The 18,907-nt window shown below is 29.3% G+C and overlaps 2 protein-coding genes across 2 annotated transcripts in view; one reads left to right on the forward strand and one right to left on the reverse strand.

The window, feature by feature from the left end:
- Positions 1–1,895: 1,895 nt before the first annotated feature.
- LOTGIDRAFT_55477 (hypothetical protein) lies at positions 1,896–7,428 on the forward strand (the record flags this gene model as incomplete). The annotated part of the gene is made up of 3 exons (XM_009048266.1): positions 1,896–2,301; positions 6,639–6,808; positions 7,291–7,428. Coding segments are annotated over 3 exons (714 nt in total), but the record flags the coding sequence as incomplete, so codon positions are not given.
- Positions 7,429–15,765: 8,337 nt separating this feature from the next.
- LOTGIDRAFT_230482 (hypothetical protein) overlaps positions 15,766–18,907 on the reverse strand; it is a 10,140-nt gene continuing 6,998 nt past the window's right edge. Inside the window, exons 13-15 of the mRNA XM_009048267.1 lie at positions 16,803–16,995; positions 16,360–16,502; positions 15,766–15,973 (exon numbers count right to left, since the gene is read on the reverse strand). Coding sequence (XP_009046515.1) covers positions 15,863–15,973; positions 16,360–16,502; positions 16,803–16,995 — 447 coding nt within the window. The 3' untranslated portion in view covers positions 15,766–15,862. The remainder of the gene's footprint in view (positions 15,974–16,359; positions 16,503–16,802; positions 16,996–18,907) is intronic.

An 18,907-nucleotide genomic window follows, 5' to 3' on the forward strand; every position in this document is an offset into this window, starting at 1 on the left:
CAACCATATTGGAATCATTTAGTCTAGTATAGCTAATTTACTGACGTGTTAGAAGGTAATTTGTAAAACAATAGATATATTACTTTGTTACAGTAGAAATTGTAATATTCAACTGTTATCACAGCCTACAACATATTGTACATACAGGTAAGTAGCATTTTAAAAATAACTTTTTTGAGCTTCATAATATTAACGAAGATGCAAATGGTTTAAGTACCAAGCCGTATGTACAGCCTTTTGAAATTGTTTTTTATGGTTATCACTAATGAAAAACTGTACTTTCGTTCAGATAACAACAAAATCTAAAGTATCTCAATACGAGAGACCAATCTAGACAATACTTTGGATCAAATCTGCTGTCATATTGATAAATTCCGTCATTTTGTAGAAGAGAACAGACATAATTGTGAATCGTAGAAAGCATCTGGTAGATTCAGTAAATATAAGACACTATATAGTTTGTTCTTCAATTATTCAACCGGAAATTCTCATGCCCTCCAACAATTTATACTTTATTTTCATGTTTTTTATCACTATTAGGTTTATGTATGGTATTGCTGTTTTTTTTATATACATTATGTATTTAAAGAAACATATAAACTTTATTTATTAAATTAAAATCTTAGTTGAAAACGTGTTTATGTTAGGAAACTACAACTGTGAGACTGTGGATTAGCATGCTTCAAAATACTTTTAAAATATGGATATCGTAGTGTAATGAAAAGATTGAACCATTGGTGGTTAGGATTCCATTTTATAAAGAAGGGTGGGATTTGTAAGATTACACCATGTGTTAGAATTTAGATCCATAATCAAGGATATCATAAATCTGAAATTAAAACATGGGAGAATTAAAGTTTTAAATTAAAATCGTGTTCTTGCATTGGAGCATAAAACGTTTAAACTTTGATTTCTATAACATATACTGAAAGGCACAAGAAAGATTAGGTTAAGATTCATTGAATTAGAGCATGAAAACATAAGATTTCTTGAAATAGAACACGAAAGATTTCCTAGTTAAGATTTCTTGAATTAGAGCACAAAAAAATTCGAAGTTAAAATTTTGTGAATTAGAGTATGATAGAATTAAACTTATGTTTCCATAGAGCAGGTTAACTAGATTATGGAAGGATGCCCTTTTCGGTTCAAATTCAATCCTATGTTGATTTAAAGTAAAACTAATAAATAATGACTACTATATTTCTATTATTTTCAGATTGATATCGGTGGAGAAAGAAAGATAGATGTGGATTTAATACCGTACTCACTTCAAATATCTCAAAGATTGTTTTCAAAATCTGCTAAAATCATCAGCAGTCGAGTTTGAGATTCGGTCAACCGCAGGGGGGCAATAGTAGTTGTAATGAGGTCCCACAGGAGTAATATCCCTACGCTGGTTTGATGGATGGAATCTCTGCTACTGTGACAAGGTACCAATAAGAATATTTAAGTAATCACCGAGGGGTGCCGAGTGGAACGACTATATTAAACCATTGTTTCACCACTACATTAGTCTAGAGCAGTAAAGACAAACGACTGAAGCATCTGGAAAATTCATTTAGTTGGTTGATGATGTAGAAGTGAGGAACTACACTAGAGTTTGTGATTAAAACTGACAGAAAAGATTTGAAGGGTAAATTGTAGGAGATTATTTGTGACGTTTAGTACTGATTAGTGATGGGTATATTATAAATTAACAACTTTAATATTTTTTACAGTACTTTTATCAATCAGATATTGCTGATTCTCTTTTGGATTTTAAAATAAATACTCATTTGGATTGTGATATTACTGATATAGAATTAGTGTGTTATTGATGAATTCGTGTTAAGTAATGTTCTAGTGATCAAAAAACGATTTGAATCTAATCATCAGTGACTAGAGAAAGCTATAAGATGGAAGATCCAGAGAGAATGAATGCTCGCTCTAATCAAAGTTTTACCAATTATAATATGAGTCGATTCATACAGAGACCCAACCCATTTGACTGTATGCATAATGGAATGGGAGTTAGTGGAAATTTAGGATATTCTTCTTATCCTCCAGAATGGGGATTCATGCACGGTTCATATCCATCCAATATTAATACTGAACGACATTCAAGATCCCCGGTTCCGTATCATCCGCCTATGAATAAAGACTATGGTTTATCAAATGGACTAACAAATAATTCTTACCCCTCACCGCCCGGGGGTAGGCCAAATTATGATTCTACACCTACTTATAATAATATCAGTAATTCACCGCCAAGACAAACAACATGTATTACCCCAGAATTAGATAGAAAAGATAAACAACGAGGTATGTTGTATTATTTATTTGTATTAAATTTATTTTTTCAGTACCCTTTCAAATTTATATAATCGAGTATGCAATTATATTTCACAGTTTTTTTTTATATTATATATAATTGTATAATATTATGCCTATATTCATAAAATTTAATGATAAATGAATATTTATTGCGTCTTTATTTCATGTTTATAAAAATATCAAAACTGTTTTGAATATTATAAAATGTTACAAAATACGTCATTAACATAATATATGCAAAATATGTTATTTAAACAAAAAATCAAGTCACGTTAACGTGACAATGGGTGTTCTTAAAGTATTAAAGCAGAACAAAAAATTCTTGAAGAAATATTCCATGCCTTTGTTATTCGATATGTTGTTTTGATGAAAATATATTACTTTTGACGGGATATTTTTTTTCAAGAATTATTTAGGGAAAGTCTACAGTTTTATAAATACTGAACATTTTAAGTTACATTAATATTATCCAAGACAATTTTATATTACGTTGAATAAAAATTCCCTTCTTTCCAATAATTAAATCGTTTTTTTCTTCTTAAATTTTGATGGTTGATTTATTTGTGATGAAGCATGTATGAATCTCTAAATTGAATATTAGAATAAAGCATATGCAATATCAATTTGAACTCAAAAAAGGAACTTTTCAGCTTTACATAATTGATTATAGATCTTATTTGACATATTTGATGATAGAACATTACATTTGAATATATTGACGAAATAACCTTAAATTCCACATAGTTGATTATAGAACTATAAACTTCGTGTAATTGGGAATAGAACTACTAATCTTATAAGATGATATAAGTTTCAATTATATACGTATTTTGCGATAGAACTTTTAATTTTACGTACTTGGTAATATAACTTTTAATCTTACGTATTTGCTGATAAAAACTTTAAATTGTACGTATATGTTGATATAACTTTTAATTATATAACTTTTAATTATACGTATTTGTCGATGTAACTTTTAATTTTACGTACTTGGTAATATAACTTTTAATTTTACGTATTTTCTGATAAAAACTTTAAATTGTACGTATATGCTGATATAACTTTAAATGGTACATATATGTTGATATAACCTTTTAATTATATAACTTTTAATTATACGTATTTGTCGATATAACTTTTAATTTTACGTATTTGATGATATAACTTTTAATTCTACGTATTTGTTGATATAACTTTTAATTATACGTATTTAGTGATATAACTTTTAACTGTAAGAAATAAATTTCGATCACGATTTTACGTATTTGATGATGGAGTTTAATTAACTTTACAGGTTGGATTTGGAGTTATAAATTAAAGCTCTTTGAAAATCTTTGAGTTCATTATATTTAGTAATAGTATCAGAAGTTATACATACAGATTCCAAAGAATGGAAAAGTTCGGTGTACATTGGAAAAAAAAAAAACAAATAGACTTTTATATATTAAAATATTCGTCAAAGGAGAGTTATATAATGTTTTAGATATTAAATTCCGAAATTGAGTCATTTTCTCATTTTATTGGAGGTCAAAGAGTAAGAAATTGGAGAAATATTCATTAAGGGAAACTGAGAAATTTCACAGAAGAAAATGAAAGAGGATCATTCTTTGTAGAGGCAAAAAATTCTCTGAACTGTCAAAGTTTTATTAATTATTTTGCACCAGATTCACTGCGTTAAAAAACCTGCAGTGAGACGTTTTTAAGAGATTTTGGCATTCTGTCTACATTTAGAATATTATCGAAAATTTTATATCTTTTTATTCATGTTGTTTATTGCTGAAAAATCATTTTGAATGTCATTGGAATTCTTGAAACATGTTTTCTTGACAGCCATCTGACAAATTTTACTACCTAAAATTAGAAATAAATTTTGAAAAAATCAAACTGGTATAACATCTTTAAATCATTGTTTGACTACTTTGTAACCGTAAGCAATGGACGCTGTAGAAATACGAGTTCTTTTTCACATGGCAACTCCGCGATTGTGCTTTTTCTTTACAGTTATCTGTACGCGTTAATATTTGTTGTAATCTATTTACATTCAAGTATTCAATTTTATTACGAAAACTCGTTCCATGAGATGTCTAACCATTGGTTAGTAAAGCTATAAATGACGTAATTAATGATTATATGACGTAATAACACGTGATGTATGTAACTATGGTAATTATATCTAATTCATCAAATGATCGTTTTAATGTGACAAGTGTAAAATTCGTTCATATAAATATTTCAGCACTTGCGAAAGATAAAAGAATCAGAATCACCTTTATCGACAGTTTCGGTCTTTGATTCTTGACAACTTCATGATATTGTGAATTACCTCTGCAGATTTACGTATAAGATACATAACTTTTTTGCAGTTCAGACTAGGCTACATCAAAATTAAATTAATAAGCTAGTCTGAGGCCTACTGCATTTAATCATTTTTCGCTCCACTACGTCATGAATTTCTCCTTTATGTATATAACAATCAAGGGAAAAGGGTATCTATGTTCAGAACGAAATGAAATTTTTTCACCATTCTGGAGGTGTGTCTGAATTCAGCAGATATTTAAATTAATCATAAAAGAAACTAGGTCAAATCTGTCATAAGGACATTTCTTATGTTTAAATGTGTGTTTCTTTTCGCAGAGAAATTTGTCTTCAGAATTACCAGGAACTTAATTTTAACAGCGTGTAATTGACTTATCTTTGATATAACTGATAACAAATTAAACCCCCTACAAATATTCTAATTTAATTATAAATTATACATAAACAGACATTTATTTGAATATTCTGACGATAGAAAAATACATACGATGAATGTTCATTAATTTTCAACCTGACCACTCATGGGTAAATAAACACTGATTACCATAATGGATATCAATAATATGTTTTTTTTTCAAATGTGCCTTATTTCACAATATTCGGATATTAACATTAAGAGAATGTCTTCGTGTCCATGGATATTGAAGGTAGGCTATAACATGATACACAAAATAAACATATAAAATAAAGTATTGCCAACTTTCGTTCAGAAACCACAATGGTCAAAGAATAGGGGTTTGTCTTTTGTTAAAAAAAATACACGAAATCCACGAAATCAGGAATAACCTTCTATTGAGTTGAACTAATTTGAGGTAATTTTCGTGCCTAAAGATACTCAATAGATAACTTATAACCTTAGACTTGCCAATCTTGGAATTCTTCTCACTCATAAAATATAGAAAGATGACAGACAAGTCTTATCGTTCTACTCAACTGGTTGATAAAACTCACACGTCGTTAGCCTTATCGAATATTTCAAAGGAACAATCTATTTTTAAAAGAAATAAAATCCCTAAATCATAAATATTCTTTGAAAATGGTGACTGAACTTCGACCCTTGTGATGGGGAAGATCTCCTAAACCAATATCTTCCAATACTAGGTATGAAAACCATATCTCAACAGGCTGTGAGATTGTTTTGAGATTTGAACGAAACAACACAGTAATAGGCATATCAAGTTTACCAAAACATGGGTGATTTTTGTTTGAAATTTAGCCAGATTCCTTTCGATGCCGAGGCAAAGACTCTTAATGAAACATTGGGTTGTTTTTACAAGTTTAACTGAAAGTTTGTATTTATTAGAAGTAAAGTTATTTAGCTGTTATGCCCCCTAGGTGTAGGTCAATATCATGATTGAAATAGAGAACCAAGTGTGTGAAATTCTCCGTCTTATTCTCTAAAATAACAATTTATTTGTGCTATTTGTAGAAGAAAATAAACCAGCATGTTGGTTGATCATTTAATTAAAATAAATATATGTGACACAATTTCAAATCCTGATGGTTGCTATTTGAATGTGATTTAATACTGATTATATATTTTCATCAGCAAGTTTGATTAAACAAAATTTTCAATCACTGAATGTGTCTGTTATTCATATTAAATGAAAGATTTAATCAGTTAGCATGCATGAAACAGTTTCGAATGTGCTTTTTGCTGCTATGTAATGCAAATCATTTATAACCACAGAATAGTTGATAGATTGTTAAACTTGTACTAGACTTTAAGTTGTCGCTTCGCTATTCAGCAATTTTTTCAAAAAATAGGTGTGTACCATTCTTCGCCAGATGTTAGAATAATACAGAAGAAATGGTATAGGGGAAACCAAAACACTGCATATCCATTTATAGATAATATCTCAAGATGCCTTATTGAAAACAACAATTATTGTATTTGAAAACCATATTAAAATTTAGTCTAACTAAAGATAAAGCGCGATATGGACTGCTAGTATCATTACACCATTCACATTATTACATTATATCATTATATCATAATGTCGTTTCAGATTCACCTGATCCTTATAAACTAGATCTTTCTGTCAAGCCACGCAAAGAGAGAACAGCATTCACCAAACAACAGATAACTGAATTGGAAAAAGAGTTTAATATGCATAATTATTTAACCAGATTAAGGCGATATGAATTAGCAGTTGGCTTGGATCTTACAGAACGTCAGGTAATGTTTCTTAATATTTTCCTTTTCAGATATCACAAAAAATAACTATTTCAACTATAATGATACGACTCGATAGTTCTTAATATTTACTATAAGATCATTTATATCATCGTTTGGAAAGCAGAAAGTTAACAAAGGCGTGTGAAGGATCTACTACTAATTGAAGATATAATACATATCTGTAAAATATAATTGTGAACCCTTTGTCAAATACTATACTGCTTATATGATTCAATAAATCATAAAGATTAATATTCTAGAAATATCAGTTTCTTTCGCTCATCAACCATTAAACTCGTTACATTTTTAAGACTTTAAACATATCTCAATAGTACTTAAAAACATGAAATGAACTAAGGGTATATATAATATAGGAATTATTCAAAGGAAACACAGCTTTCAGATAGTTGAAGAACATACTCAAATATTTCATAATTTGGGGGGAAATGTCAAATTTTAATGCCATGTATTTAAATTTTCAGGTTAAAGTTTGGTTCCAGAATCGACGTATGAAATGGAAGCGAGTTAAAGGAACGAAAGTTGGTAAAGATAGAGTTGATGGACATGTTAAACCTATCATGGGTTCTAATATATCATCTACTAGTCTAGCTGATGATGATGATACTGTTTTATCAAATGATCTGGATTGTGAAGATGATATGGTGATGATTAAGTAATGATATATCAACATCGTTTGACAAAGGTTATTCAAGGTTGATAAACGTTAAGCCTTCTCCAGGTTAATGAATTCTGAGGCAATCTGGAATGGAAAAAATATTGAATGTAAACGAGAAATAGTTCTGGTAAATTGTGACAATGTGAAAATGTAAAATAAAACACTCATTTTCAGTGTTTATTACCAGACAATTTGACAGAAAAATTTCAATTTTTTTAGTAGACGAATTATTTGTATATTTTAAAACCAGAAGTATGTTATGTTAAGTTGTATTATGACCTGGTTTTATTTTAACTCAAGAAACAGAAAATTTTATCTGAAAATGCGGATTTAGGGAAGTGTAATTCAAGGTACATGGGATTAAAATGCCCAAAAATTAATATTCAATGTACATCTTCTTTATTGTACCGTACGTAAGGTGCACAAAAAATACTTTAAGCTCACATTTAATGGACTGATTTTATGAAAATGGGAAAATGCTCAACTTTATTATTATGTAATATAAAAATGTAAATAGACTTTATATCAATGATTTGTGCATAAAATGTTCACAATTATTTTATTAATAAAATGTTATTATTATGTCGAGGTTGTATATTATTAGAATATAAACGGATTAAGAAGGTGTTACAAGAGTAGCTCTAAGAATTTGGCGAAATGTATTAACAGAAGTAACGAATAGTCACAATAAATACGCACATACCAAAATATCAATTATGGTATATGTACCAAACTTTAGGTTTCAGGACGTAACAACAAAACCGCAGTCAATTTCATAATTTCACTTGTTTAAAACAGGTAATCTTTCAATTCCTATTTCTAGGGTATACTGACTATTGAAGAAATAAGGGTGATGATCATTTTAATTTGAAGAGAATTACGTCAGTGATATTGAATAACGCCGCCATTTTGTTTATTCCGGCGTGTCACGTCTGACATTTATCTGGCTGCTTAAAAATGACAAAAATGGCAGAATTTAATACAAACAACTTCTTAAGCTTGGTAAACTAATTTAGAAATACGGGATTTGGCAGGGCGAAAATCTTTCTCTATGGGGGTTAGTTATTTTTACTAATATTCTGACACCTGTGATGCTAACAGTCACATGTTCTGGCCAATCTTTTAGATCATTAGCACCTTTAGTTTTTTCTACTTTCGATTTGTTATTTGTACAGTCCAGAAGAAAACACACTATAAACATGATAATAAAGCTTGTTTGATTCGTGACATATTTGAGTATGAAGTTAATCTTGTCTAAGATTGACAGTATACAGCCAGCATGTCGATTGGAAATTAAATATTCAGTCTTCTTTAGATTTTCATGGCAGCTAATGATCTAAAATAATTACAAATTATTCAAGTTACAATTTCAATTGAAGCTATTAATTTTATAGATATGACACTAGCTCCATAACTGATCAACATGTTAGTTTTCTCACGAGGAGGTCGAAATGTGAGCAACTTTAGTTAAATCCTATCTGATCCTCCATACGACCCAAGTTCAAATCTAAAGATCAGCTCGAATGTACAATTAGTTGAGAAAATTTTCTTTTTTCCTGTTCAGTTAAGTTTCTACACACACGGTAAACAGCTGCAAAACTACTAAATTTAGATTAGAAGTCAGACCGATGGCGAAGAAAATGTTTAAGATATATCTAAATTTCGACTTGGTTTTAGATACGGTTTAAAAATACTGGAAGATAATTGGTGAATGCTAATTTAATAAACCAATTATCGATACAGCCGCATATTCTCTAACACAAATGAGTACATCATTTGCAAATCGTAATTTTCGAAGTAAAAAGGTAGAACGAGAGTTTAAAGATGGCGGAAAGACTTCTCATCATCTGGGGAAATCATCAAGATTTATGGTCGTCTTAATTCGGCTTTTGATGAGATTCACAGACATGAGTTTGAAGTAAAAACTGTTTGAAACTGTAAAATCTGTGTCTCAGTAGGCCCTGTGATAAAATGGTTCGGTATAAAATCCAAAACAAGACCGGCGCCAAACCGGTCTTACTTACATTATGAATAACTTAACTTCATACCACAAAACGGAAATATTGAATTTGTAAGATTATCAAATTTGGTGACGACATTATATGTGAAATAAAATACTCCATGATGTTGGCGTTACCATAATTATTTCTGAAATTGCAAAGGCTGTGTTATATTGCATGAATTTTAATAATCCATTCCCAATTTGTCATCCCCTTTCCGTGTCATTTACTATTCCGGTTGGCAATTCTGTGCGTTTGTGAATTTATACCATCTCCGATTTGCTAGAAATTGAATTATTAACACACATTTTGTTTATTCAAATTATAGAACTTAAAAGTCTTGTGCCTGTGTTTTCGCAACTTTGTTGGTACAAATTTACAACCTTTAAATAAAATACAAGATCATCAGAAAAAAATGTCGGCTTTCCAGCTGTGTAGGATAAAAATTCCGATTTATATGGAGAAATGAGCAGGCGAAGTACTGTCGCTGTTGCCGAATGACGATGAAGAAGAAATCTTCATTCGTTCCTGTGCCATTGAAACACATGCTAACAATAATCTTATTAAATCTACTTTTGTTTAAGAATTAGCTTCAGTGCTGGGGTCTTGCGTTTACCAATCTATATCAATTACAAACTAAAAGAATTGGAATACCGATATCGAAATATTAATCCGAACAGGGAACTCATTCAAGAACTGTTGTCATACTAATATGTATACAGTAGATATTGTTGATGTAGTGGGCAAATGTAAAATTTAAATGTTAGTTTTCGGGGAATGGTGTTCATCTTTTTGCAAGTAAAAGCAATATCTCGAGTAAATAGAAACTTGGGCAATATGCCATTATATCATATTAAATGGAAATGGATGTAATTGGTCCAAATACATATTTAGAAATATTTCTGGCATACGCATTGGATAATATCTAACCAATTTATAGGTTTTCTTTTGAAAAAAATCTACGGTATCAATGTGATTTATACGTTATGACTGGGAAATCAGCCTATTTATTTCAATATTTTTTTACATATAAAATGTTTGTGGATTTGTTAACATTCATATGCAAGAAAACACCTTTTCCACGATTACAATATTAGGAGGGATAAATGGGGAGTATTTGGCAGCACGAGTTGTTAAACTTCATTCAATTGAAGCATTATTTTTGAAACAGTTTATGTTATATTTTAGTATCTCTGGTTTTAGAAATGTTGCAATCACGAGGCAAAATGTTCTGAAATCAAAAGCTGTAGCCAATTTCATAACTTGTACAAGGCGTGATCATAATGAACATAATGCCTAGCTTTCAATAATGTTTCAGTGAGTATAATAATTACAAAAGTTACATGTATGCAAACATGTAAGCACTCTCATCTACTGTATAGTTCACGTGGGACCCCAATAAACAACGGCCTACTTTGAAACAGAATGGTTAATATTTTAATTAAAGTTACTTCCCTTGACATATGAGATTTGTTTTACTGTGACATCTAAATCTCAAAAATGAGCTTTCCTGTCAATGAAAATGACCAAATACAACGTTTGGCACGTTCAGCCGTTCACAGAATAAAAGTTTGAATAATATGTAGTCACTGTATATAATTCGTTAATCATTTCTTGTTCGGGGTTTTAATATTTCTTTTCAACTTATTCTATTAAATATACTAGAAACGATATTTGCTTAATATCCATCTAGAAAATACATCATATCCGACCGCACACGAAAATCATACAAAATGGGAGGTCTGTAAATAGCTATAAATTAGCTTAAATTGCTGAAGATTTTCCGAGATTAGTGAAGATTATCTCCTGTTTATTTTCATAAGAGGAAAAGGTAGCAAGCGATTTAATTCGTTAAATTTAATCCGAAAGATCAGGCTAATTGGTTAAAATGGATTATACTTCAACAGAACATGTCTTTTTCTAATAAAATTTTTAAAGTTTTGATGCATCAACATTGAAGTTGAAAGAAGTCAGATTTTTGCAAATATTTTAATTCAAACAGCATGTTATTTTATAGCATTTTTGGTATAAACTTTAGATTTTCAGTTATGATTTCTGCATTCAAAAATGTTAACCTTTTAAGAAAGTTCCAGAGATGATAAATCCCTGTCTCACAGAATTCCTGTTTGTTATCCCTTTATATAAGCTTTAGGGAAAATCTGTAAGAACTATTATTAATAGAGACGTTGGGCTCACTCTTTATTAAACTATTCCACAGTTTCTTGAATCCATTGATCTATATTTATATAAAATACAAATCCGTACAACAAACAAATCCGTTTAACAAAAATCGCCTCCAAAGCGTGAAAAAAATGGGAGCAATAATTGTATAATATTGGGCTCCTTAAACGAGAAGCGTCATTAGGTGTTTCGAAAAATTTTCATCTCTATGTTCAGGAGAAGCTGAAATGTAAAAAAAATACTTTTAGTATTAAATAGGTATACGATTACCAACGACAAGTGATATTGAACTTTTATATTGTTATGTTTATATTCCATTTTCCGAATAATCTACAGGAACAAAACATACAACAATCAAAACTTTTTTTTCTTATTCAAACTTCATTACAATTTTCGAAAATACTTACTTAGTTCTTCCCTAAAACTCAAGCTTGAAATTTATTTATTTATTCTAAAAGAAAGTTTATTTTCTGTCCATGTCGTATCATATTGATGTACCTACACTTGATGTAGAGTTCAAAATGGGCGGGATTTATCATTCAAATCGTTTATATGGTTCCGTGGTTTGACGTTGATTGGCTTTTGATGACATGAGAAGGAGGAGTTTGTTCCGCGTGCTGCCATTCTTCATAATATTCCTCCGCTACTGAGTTCCAGCCTGAGGACTATACATTATAAATCTGCCACCATAATGTAGCAATAATAAATGGTTGCTGGTCAAGAGATTTGCCGCTTAACTACTTTTGTTATGAATATTAAAGCCCAACTCTCAATATATTTGTCATCAATTGTAGGTAAATTGATTATGTTAATGAGTTATGAACTGACAAGGTGATTAGAGAGTGGACGACTATTTTCAAATAGTTTCGGGGGATTTCAATTTGTTCAGAGCAAGGTAATCTTTTAGATGTCTAGCTTATCTCTAAGAGTTAGATTATCGCAACTTTAATGCCCGTCTTCTTTCACGATTTGCACCAATATAAACAAATGTGTCCCCATGTTCTCGATGTTAATTTCAGTCCTAAAGAGCCGTTCCTTTTCCAGACAATTTACATCTGAAACTGTTATTACAGTCCTAAGTCATTCCTGATCAGTTACAATATTATACACACAATATATTTGAATGGGAAAATGGGCACAAGTACGATGTGGATTGCACCGACCTGATAATAATTACTGTACTAGATTCCGGGCTGATCTAAAATGAAAATATTGATATTAAAAGTTCTCATTGATTTAAGAGTGTAGTGATAGAAGTAATATTTTCTAGAAGTAAATAGTATACCTGACATATATCATTATACCGGCCATAAAGATCCGTATTTAAGACATTATTCCTTCTCTTCTTTATCGCTCTTAACATTTATAGAAATTGTAGGGTACAGACCTTGCCTTTGTAAAATTGTAAGATAACGTCATTGAATATGATTTTTCATAGTTTTACTCCATGTAAATTGAACTTTTGATAAAATTGCGAGTTTTCCAAGGCAAATCCATCGCTTTTTCTCCAACCCCCTAAAACATTTTGTGATGTATGGGAGTAATAACTATTATATCACTAGATATTGTAAAACATAATTTGTGTGAGTATTAAGACAATAGATACAGACACATACATCTACGATAACACAACTTTGATTCAAGAAAACTTCCAGAATCTGGTGGCAATAAACCCAGGTGCTGAAATTAAATGATAAATAAAAAAATTCTTAAAAAATTGGTAAAATGCGGGATTGGTTTTCGAAATCTTACGTAGATTAACATTCAAACGAAAATATTCCTGTAAGATTTGTGAGAACTAATGCAAAAATAATCCCATAATTAGAAAATAGATCTTGAAATAAATGCATAACATTCCCATTATCCGGGTGGTCTCGCCGGTTTTTTACTTTATGATTTTAACATGCGTGTAATCTTATAGCCAGTTGTTTCTGATAGGATGACTGATAAAATTTAAACGTTTTACCAAACATTATTTCTTTCCAGATTACAGTAAAGTTGTCAATTTGTTACAGTTCTTACCTCATGCTTGATGAAGCAAGGATGATATAGAATTTGTAGCTGGTAGCGTGCAATTGTTTTAAAATGATGCACAACATTACAGCGACATTAATGACAATTTTACAGTTCTAGTGAAATATTTGGTGTATTTTATGGGTGTAAAACTACCACATTAAATAGTATTATCTTACACAGAATAGCGTTGTAAGAATTATAATTTACTAACAACTGTTGTAGAAGGAATGTTCAAATCTTTACACAAACAACTGTTGCTTGTATGCAATTCAAAAAACATACACTGGGTTTCTTTAGGTTCACGTTAGAGTGAAAAAAGAAGAAAAAAATGGTGATTTTCAATGCATCCAATACACACAATTTTTGTTTCTTCAATACATCATGTTACGGCAGCATACAGACACTATTTCAAGTATTAAGCCCTCATCACAAAACTAAAACTTAGAGAAAAATTAACTAAACGTTAATATCTTTCTGTAATGTCTAAATCATGTCCAAAACGAATTTAAGTATCACTTTCTCAGACTATACCATACCATTATGTTTATAAAGAGAATGAAAATAATATCAACTAAACCATAAACACAATGTTAAAATTAAGATCAGTAAGAACTAGAAACTTAGTAAAATGTTCTAAAAATCAATTTATGGAGATAACATAACTTAAAGATATCTACAAATATATATTTCTTTTATCGGCAGACATCAAAGAGATATCTTGGGTTACAAACATAGTATATATTTATAAGTATATATTTATGTTTACCACTGTAAACAATATTTATTATGGTATATCTTCTCTATCACTCTCAAACTTCAGATATTTACCTAGACCAGATAATCTCAGACAAATGTATCAAACACAGATTACATTTGTTCTTATTCGTTAAAATAATCTAACAGATTATACCGCACTTGAATTAAACTGATTATTTTTATGTGTAAATTGAATACAGAATGTCATTATAACTGATCCCTATAGAATGACGTTAAGCCGATAAAAATATGATTTTTTGTAAGTTTAATTTTATATAGACCTTCATCTCCCTGATAAGATAAAAACATGTGAATGTTATATTTTACTCTACATAATCGATAAAGTTAGATTTATCTTCGATGGTACGGAGAAATGAAATAAATATATAGACTTTTTAGTCATTGTGTATCAGCAGCACTTGCAACCGTTACGAATTTCTTTTTGAAGTCTTTTTTAAAGCATATTTTTCCCAGGCAAAGAGCAACAAACAACGATGTCTCACAATGTGTTTCTGGAAATTTGAGTAAATGTTAACATAATGTTTTCAGAATATGAAGGTAATAATTAAACGAAAAACAATCAGAGAATAATGGTGTATCTTGTCTTTGATGCCGCAACTTTGTCTGAATAAAAGATAGAAGAGGAGAAAACTTTGTTGGTGGAAATGTCAAGAGTCACGTAGTGATCACTTCCTAATGTTTAGAAAACATGTCGTAGAAATCATATAATTCTCGCCAGTCCGAGAATAATTTCTTCACTAGCAAAATCCTTAATTTCAAGTCTTTCACCATAATTTAATAAATTCGAATACGGCGAAAATATAAATACGCTGATCAATTTTTTGCTTTTTCTAGAGCAAGAGTGACAATGATTCTTTGAATATTGTGAACGTGTCTACATATCGAATCCTATCGCAACAACCTAAATTATGTTTGGGTATCGTACAAAATATTCTCACTTATCTAAAGGGTCCCCACACCATTGCGATCACCATTTGCACGATAGGTTTTATAAGCTTCAGGAATACAAGAAGCGTACTTACTAAAACATGAACCGACCAGAAACGACGGACGAAAACGTGAAACGACCAGGAACCGAGCAGGTAAACGACAGGAAGCGAACTCAAACTATTTTGCCATAAATTACAATCAAGCTAATTAGTCCAAACAAGTAATTAATTTTGTAAAACAATATGCATTTGGGAGGAGTGGTTGTTTCTGGTCGTTTTCTGGTCGGGTCATGTTTTATTAGGTACGACAAGAAGCACGCAAGTGATCGCAGAGTGAAATTGTCCTCGCACCAATTTCCAATTCTAAAATTGTCCACAGAAAATATAAAGAATTTTATTAATCAAAACTTTTATCACAGATTATGCTACATAAATCAGTTGCTCTACTTGTACTTTTATACTTCCATCATCCATCTTATCGTTTTAACATAACTTTCTCTAGAGCTAAGAATGGTGCTTCAACTACTACCGAGATAATAAAACTAGCAGCATAAGTTATAGCAAATATACCAATATAGTTGTTCATCTGAAATATATAAAGATAGCTTGTTAAGCACAATAACATACACCAACGGTATCGAATGACGTCATAATATTCATTTGTATAATTATTCGGAAAAGGCTAAGTGATTGGATTTATTATTAAGCTATGTAAAGTTTATAAAGATTAGCACGTAAAGCCCTGAAAATTCTTTCTAATCAAAATTATTCATTTTCAAAATTTGACCTTCTGCATTTTAATTCATGACTAAATCAGTCTATTTTTGGAAATTGAATTTCTAAATCTAACTCGATCTTTGCATTTTATTCTTAAAATTCCTATTAATCATTCTTGAAAATTATATTTTTAAATGTAAAACGTATATTTTCAGCATTTCTTGAGTGTATGTGTGAAATGATGAGTTTACTTACGATATAAAACCCATTTGTATATCCAAAACCTCTCATATTTCCAGTAAACGAGGCCATGACTATCAAATGAATTAAATAAGCTGCATATGTTAATCTAGAAAGTGGTATCCAGGCTCCCCATGATAATATTGTATTCACAAAACCTGAAATTTTAAACAACAAAATTAATTTTAATGATAGTGTCAAATAAATATAGAAAATAAACAAGATAAGCTATGTAGACTAGGAAGGTTAAATATAACAATGGTATCAAAGTCGTATCAGGTGTCCGGAATGGGCCATAATGCCATAGTAACACTCACGTAAGGAAAGGTTTATGCTTACCACTTACAAAAATATTTTCAGATATGTTGGTGGCTGACGTTTGCAGAAATGAGCCCGAGAATTATGTTGTTTCTTTGCTTCATCGACAAAGAATGACAATCAGAAATGATTAAACTTACCGCCGTATCCGTGAACACACACAAATATTAACCAAAACAATACTAAAGCCCAGACAAGTCTGAATAATGTTTGAAAGGTGATATTAGAATCGGGTCCCCATGGTGTATGATCTCCAATAACCTGATCATATGTTAGGTAGTTTACTAATAAACCTGCAGTACCTGCTACTAGTGTTCCAACAAACAATACTACCTATAATGTATTAATATAACAATAATACTACCTATAATATATTAATATAACAATACTACCTATAATACATTAATATAACAATACTACCTATAATACATTAATACAACAATACTACCTATAATATATTAATATAACAATACTACCTATAATACATTAATATAACAATACTACCTATAATATATTAATATAACAATACTACCTATAATATATTAATATAACAATACTACCTATAATACATTAATATAACAATACTACCTATAATATATTAATATAACAATACTACCTATAATACATTAATATAACAATACTACCTATAATATATTAATATAACAATACTACCTATAATACATTAATATAACAATACTACCTATAATATATTAATATAACAATACAAACTATAATACATTAATATAACAATACTACCTATAATATATTAATATAACAATACTACCTATAATACATTAATATAACAATACTACCTATAATATATTAATATAACAATACTACCTATAATACATTAATATTACAATACTACCTATAATATATTAATACAACAATACTACCTATAATACATTAATATAACAATACTACCTATAATATATTAATATAACAATACTACCTATAATACACTAATATAACAATACTACCTATAATATATTAATATAACAATACTACCTATAATGTATTAATATAACAATAATACTACCTATAATGTATTAATATAACAATACTACCTATAATATATTAATATAACCATACTACCTAAAATATATTAATATAACAATACTACCTATAATATATTAATATAACAATACTACCTATAATATATTAATATAACAATACTACCTATAATATTAATATAACAATACTACCTATAATATATTAATACAACAATACTACCAATAATATATTAATATAACAATACTACCTATAATATATTAATATAACAATACTACCTATAATATATTAATATAACAATACTACCTATAATATATTAATATAACAATAATACTACCTATAATGTATTAATATAACAATACTACCTATAATATATTAATATAACAATAATACTATCTATAATGTATTAATATAACAATATTACCTATAATGTATTAATATAACATATATTAATATAACAATACTACCTATAATATATTAATATAACAATACTACCTATAATATATTAATATAACAATACGAACTATAATATATTAATATAACAATACTAACTATAATATATTAATATAACAATACTACCTATAATATATTAATATAACCATACTACCTATAATATATTAATATAACAATACTACCTATAATATATTAATATAACAATACTACCTATAATATATTAATATAACAATACAAACTATAATATATTAATATAACAATACTACTTATAATATATTAATATAACAATATTACCTATAATATATTAATATAACAATACTACCTATAATATATTAATATAACAATACTACCTATAATATATTAATATATGACCAGTCTGAGAATAGGTTATGTAGTTACTATACTAGTCTCCAGTTGTAATAGTGTAATTAAAGCAATATTACCAATAGTAACGTGAGGTGTTGCCCCTCTGTCCATTTGACCCACTTTTTTAAGGACGCTTTTTGGATGACATTTTTATGGTTTGGACTTATTCAATCGAACAGTTTTGGGAATTCTTTGAAATTCTCAACAACCACCATCCTTCTATCAAACTAACCGCAAACGTGAGTGACAAAAGCATAGACTTTCTCGATACTACAGTCTTTAAGGGAGATTCCATAGCAGAAACAAATAAACTGGATATTAAAGTGTATTTCAAAGAAACTGATACTCATCAACTCTTGCACAAGAGCTCCTTTCACCCAAAACATACCTTTTCTGGTATAATTAAGTCACAAGT

This window comes from Lottia gigantea, assembly GCF_000327385.1.
Source record: "Lottia gigantea unplaced genomic scaffold LOTGIsca_12, whole genome shotgun sequence".
In the NCBI taxonomy this organism is placed as follows: Eukaryota; Metazoa; Mollusca; class Gastropoda; family Lottiidae; genus Lottia; species Lottia gigantea.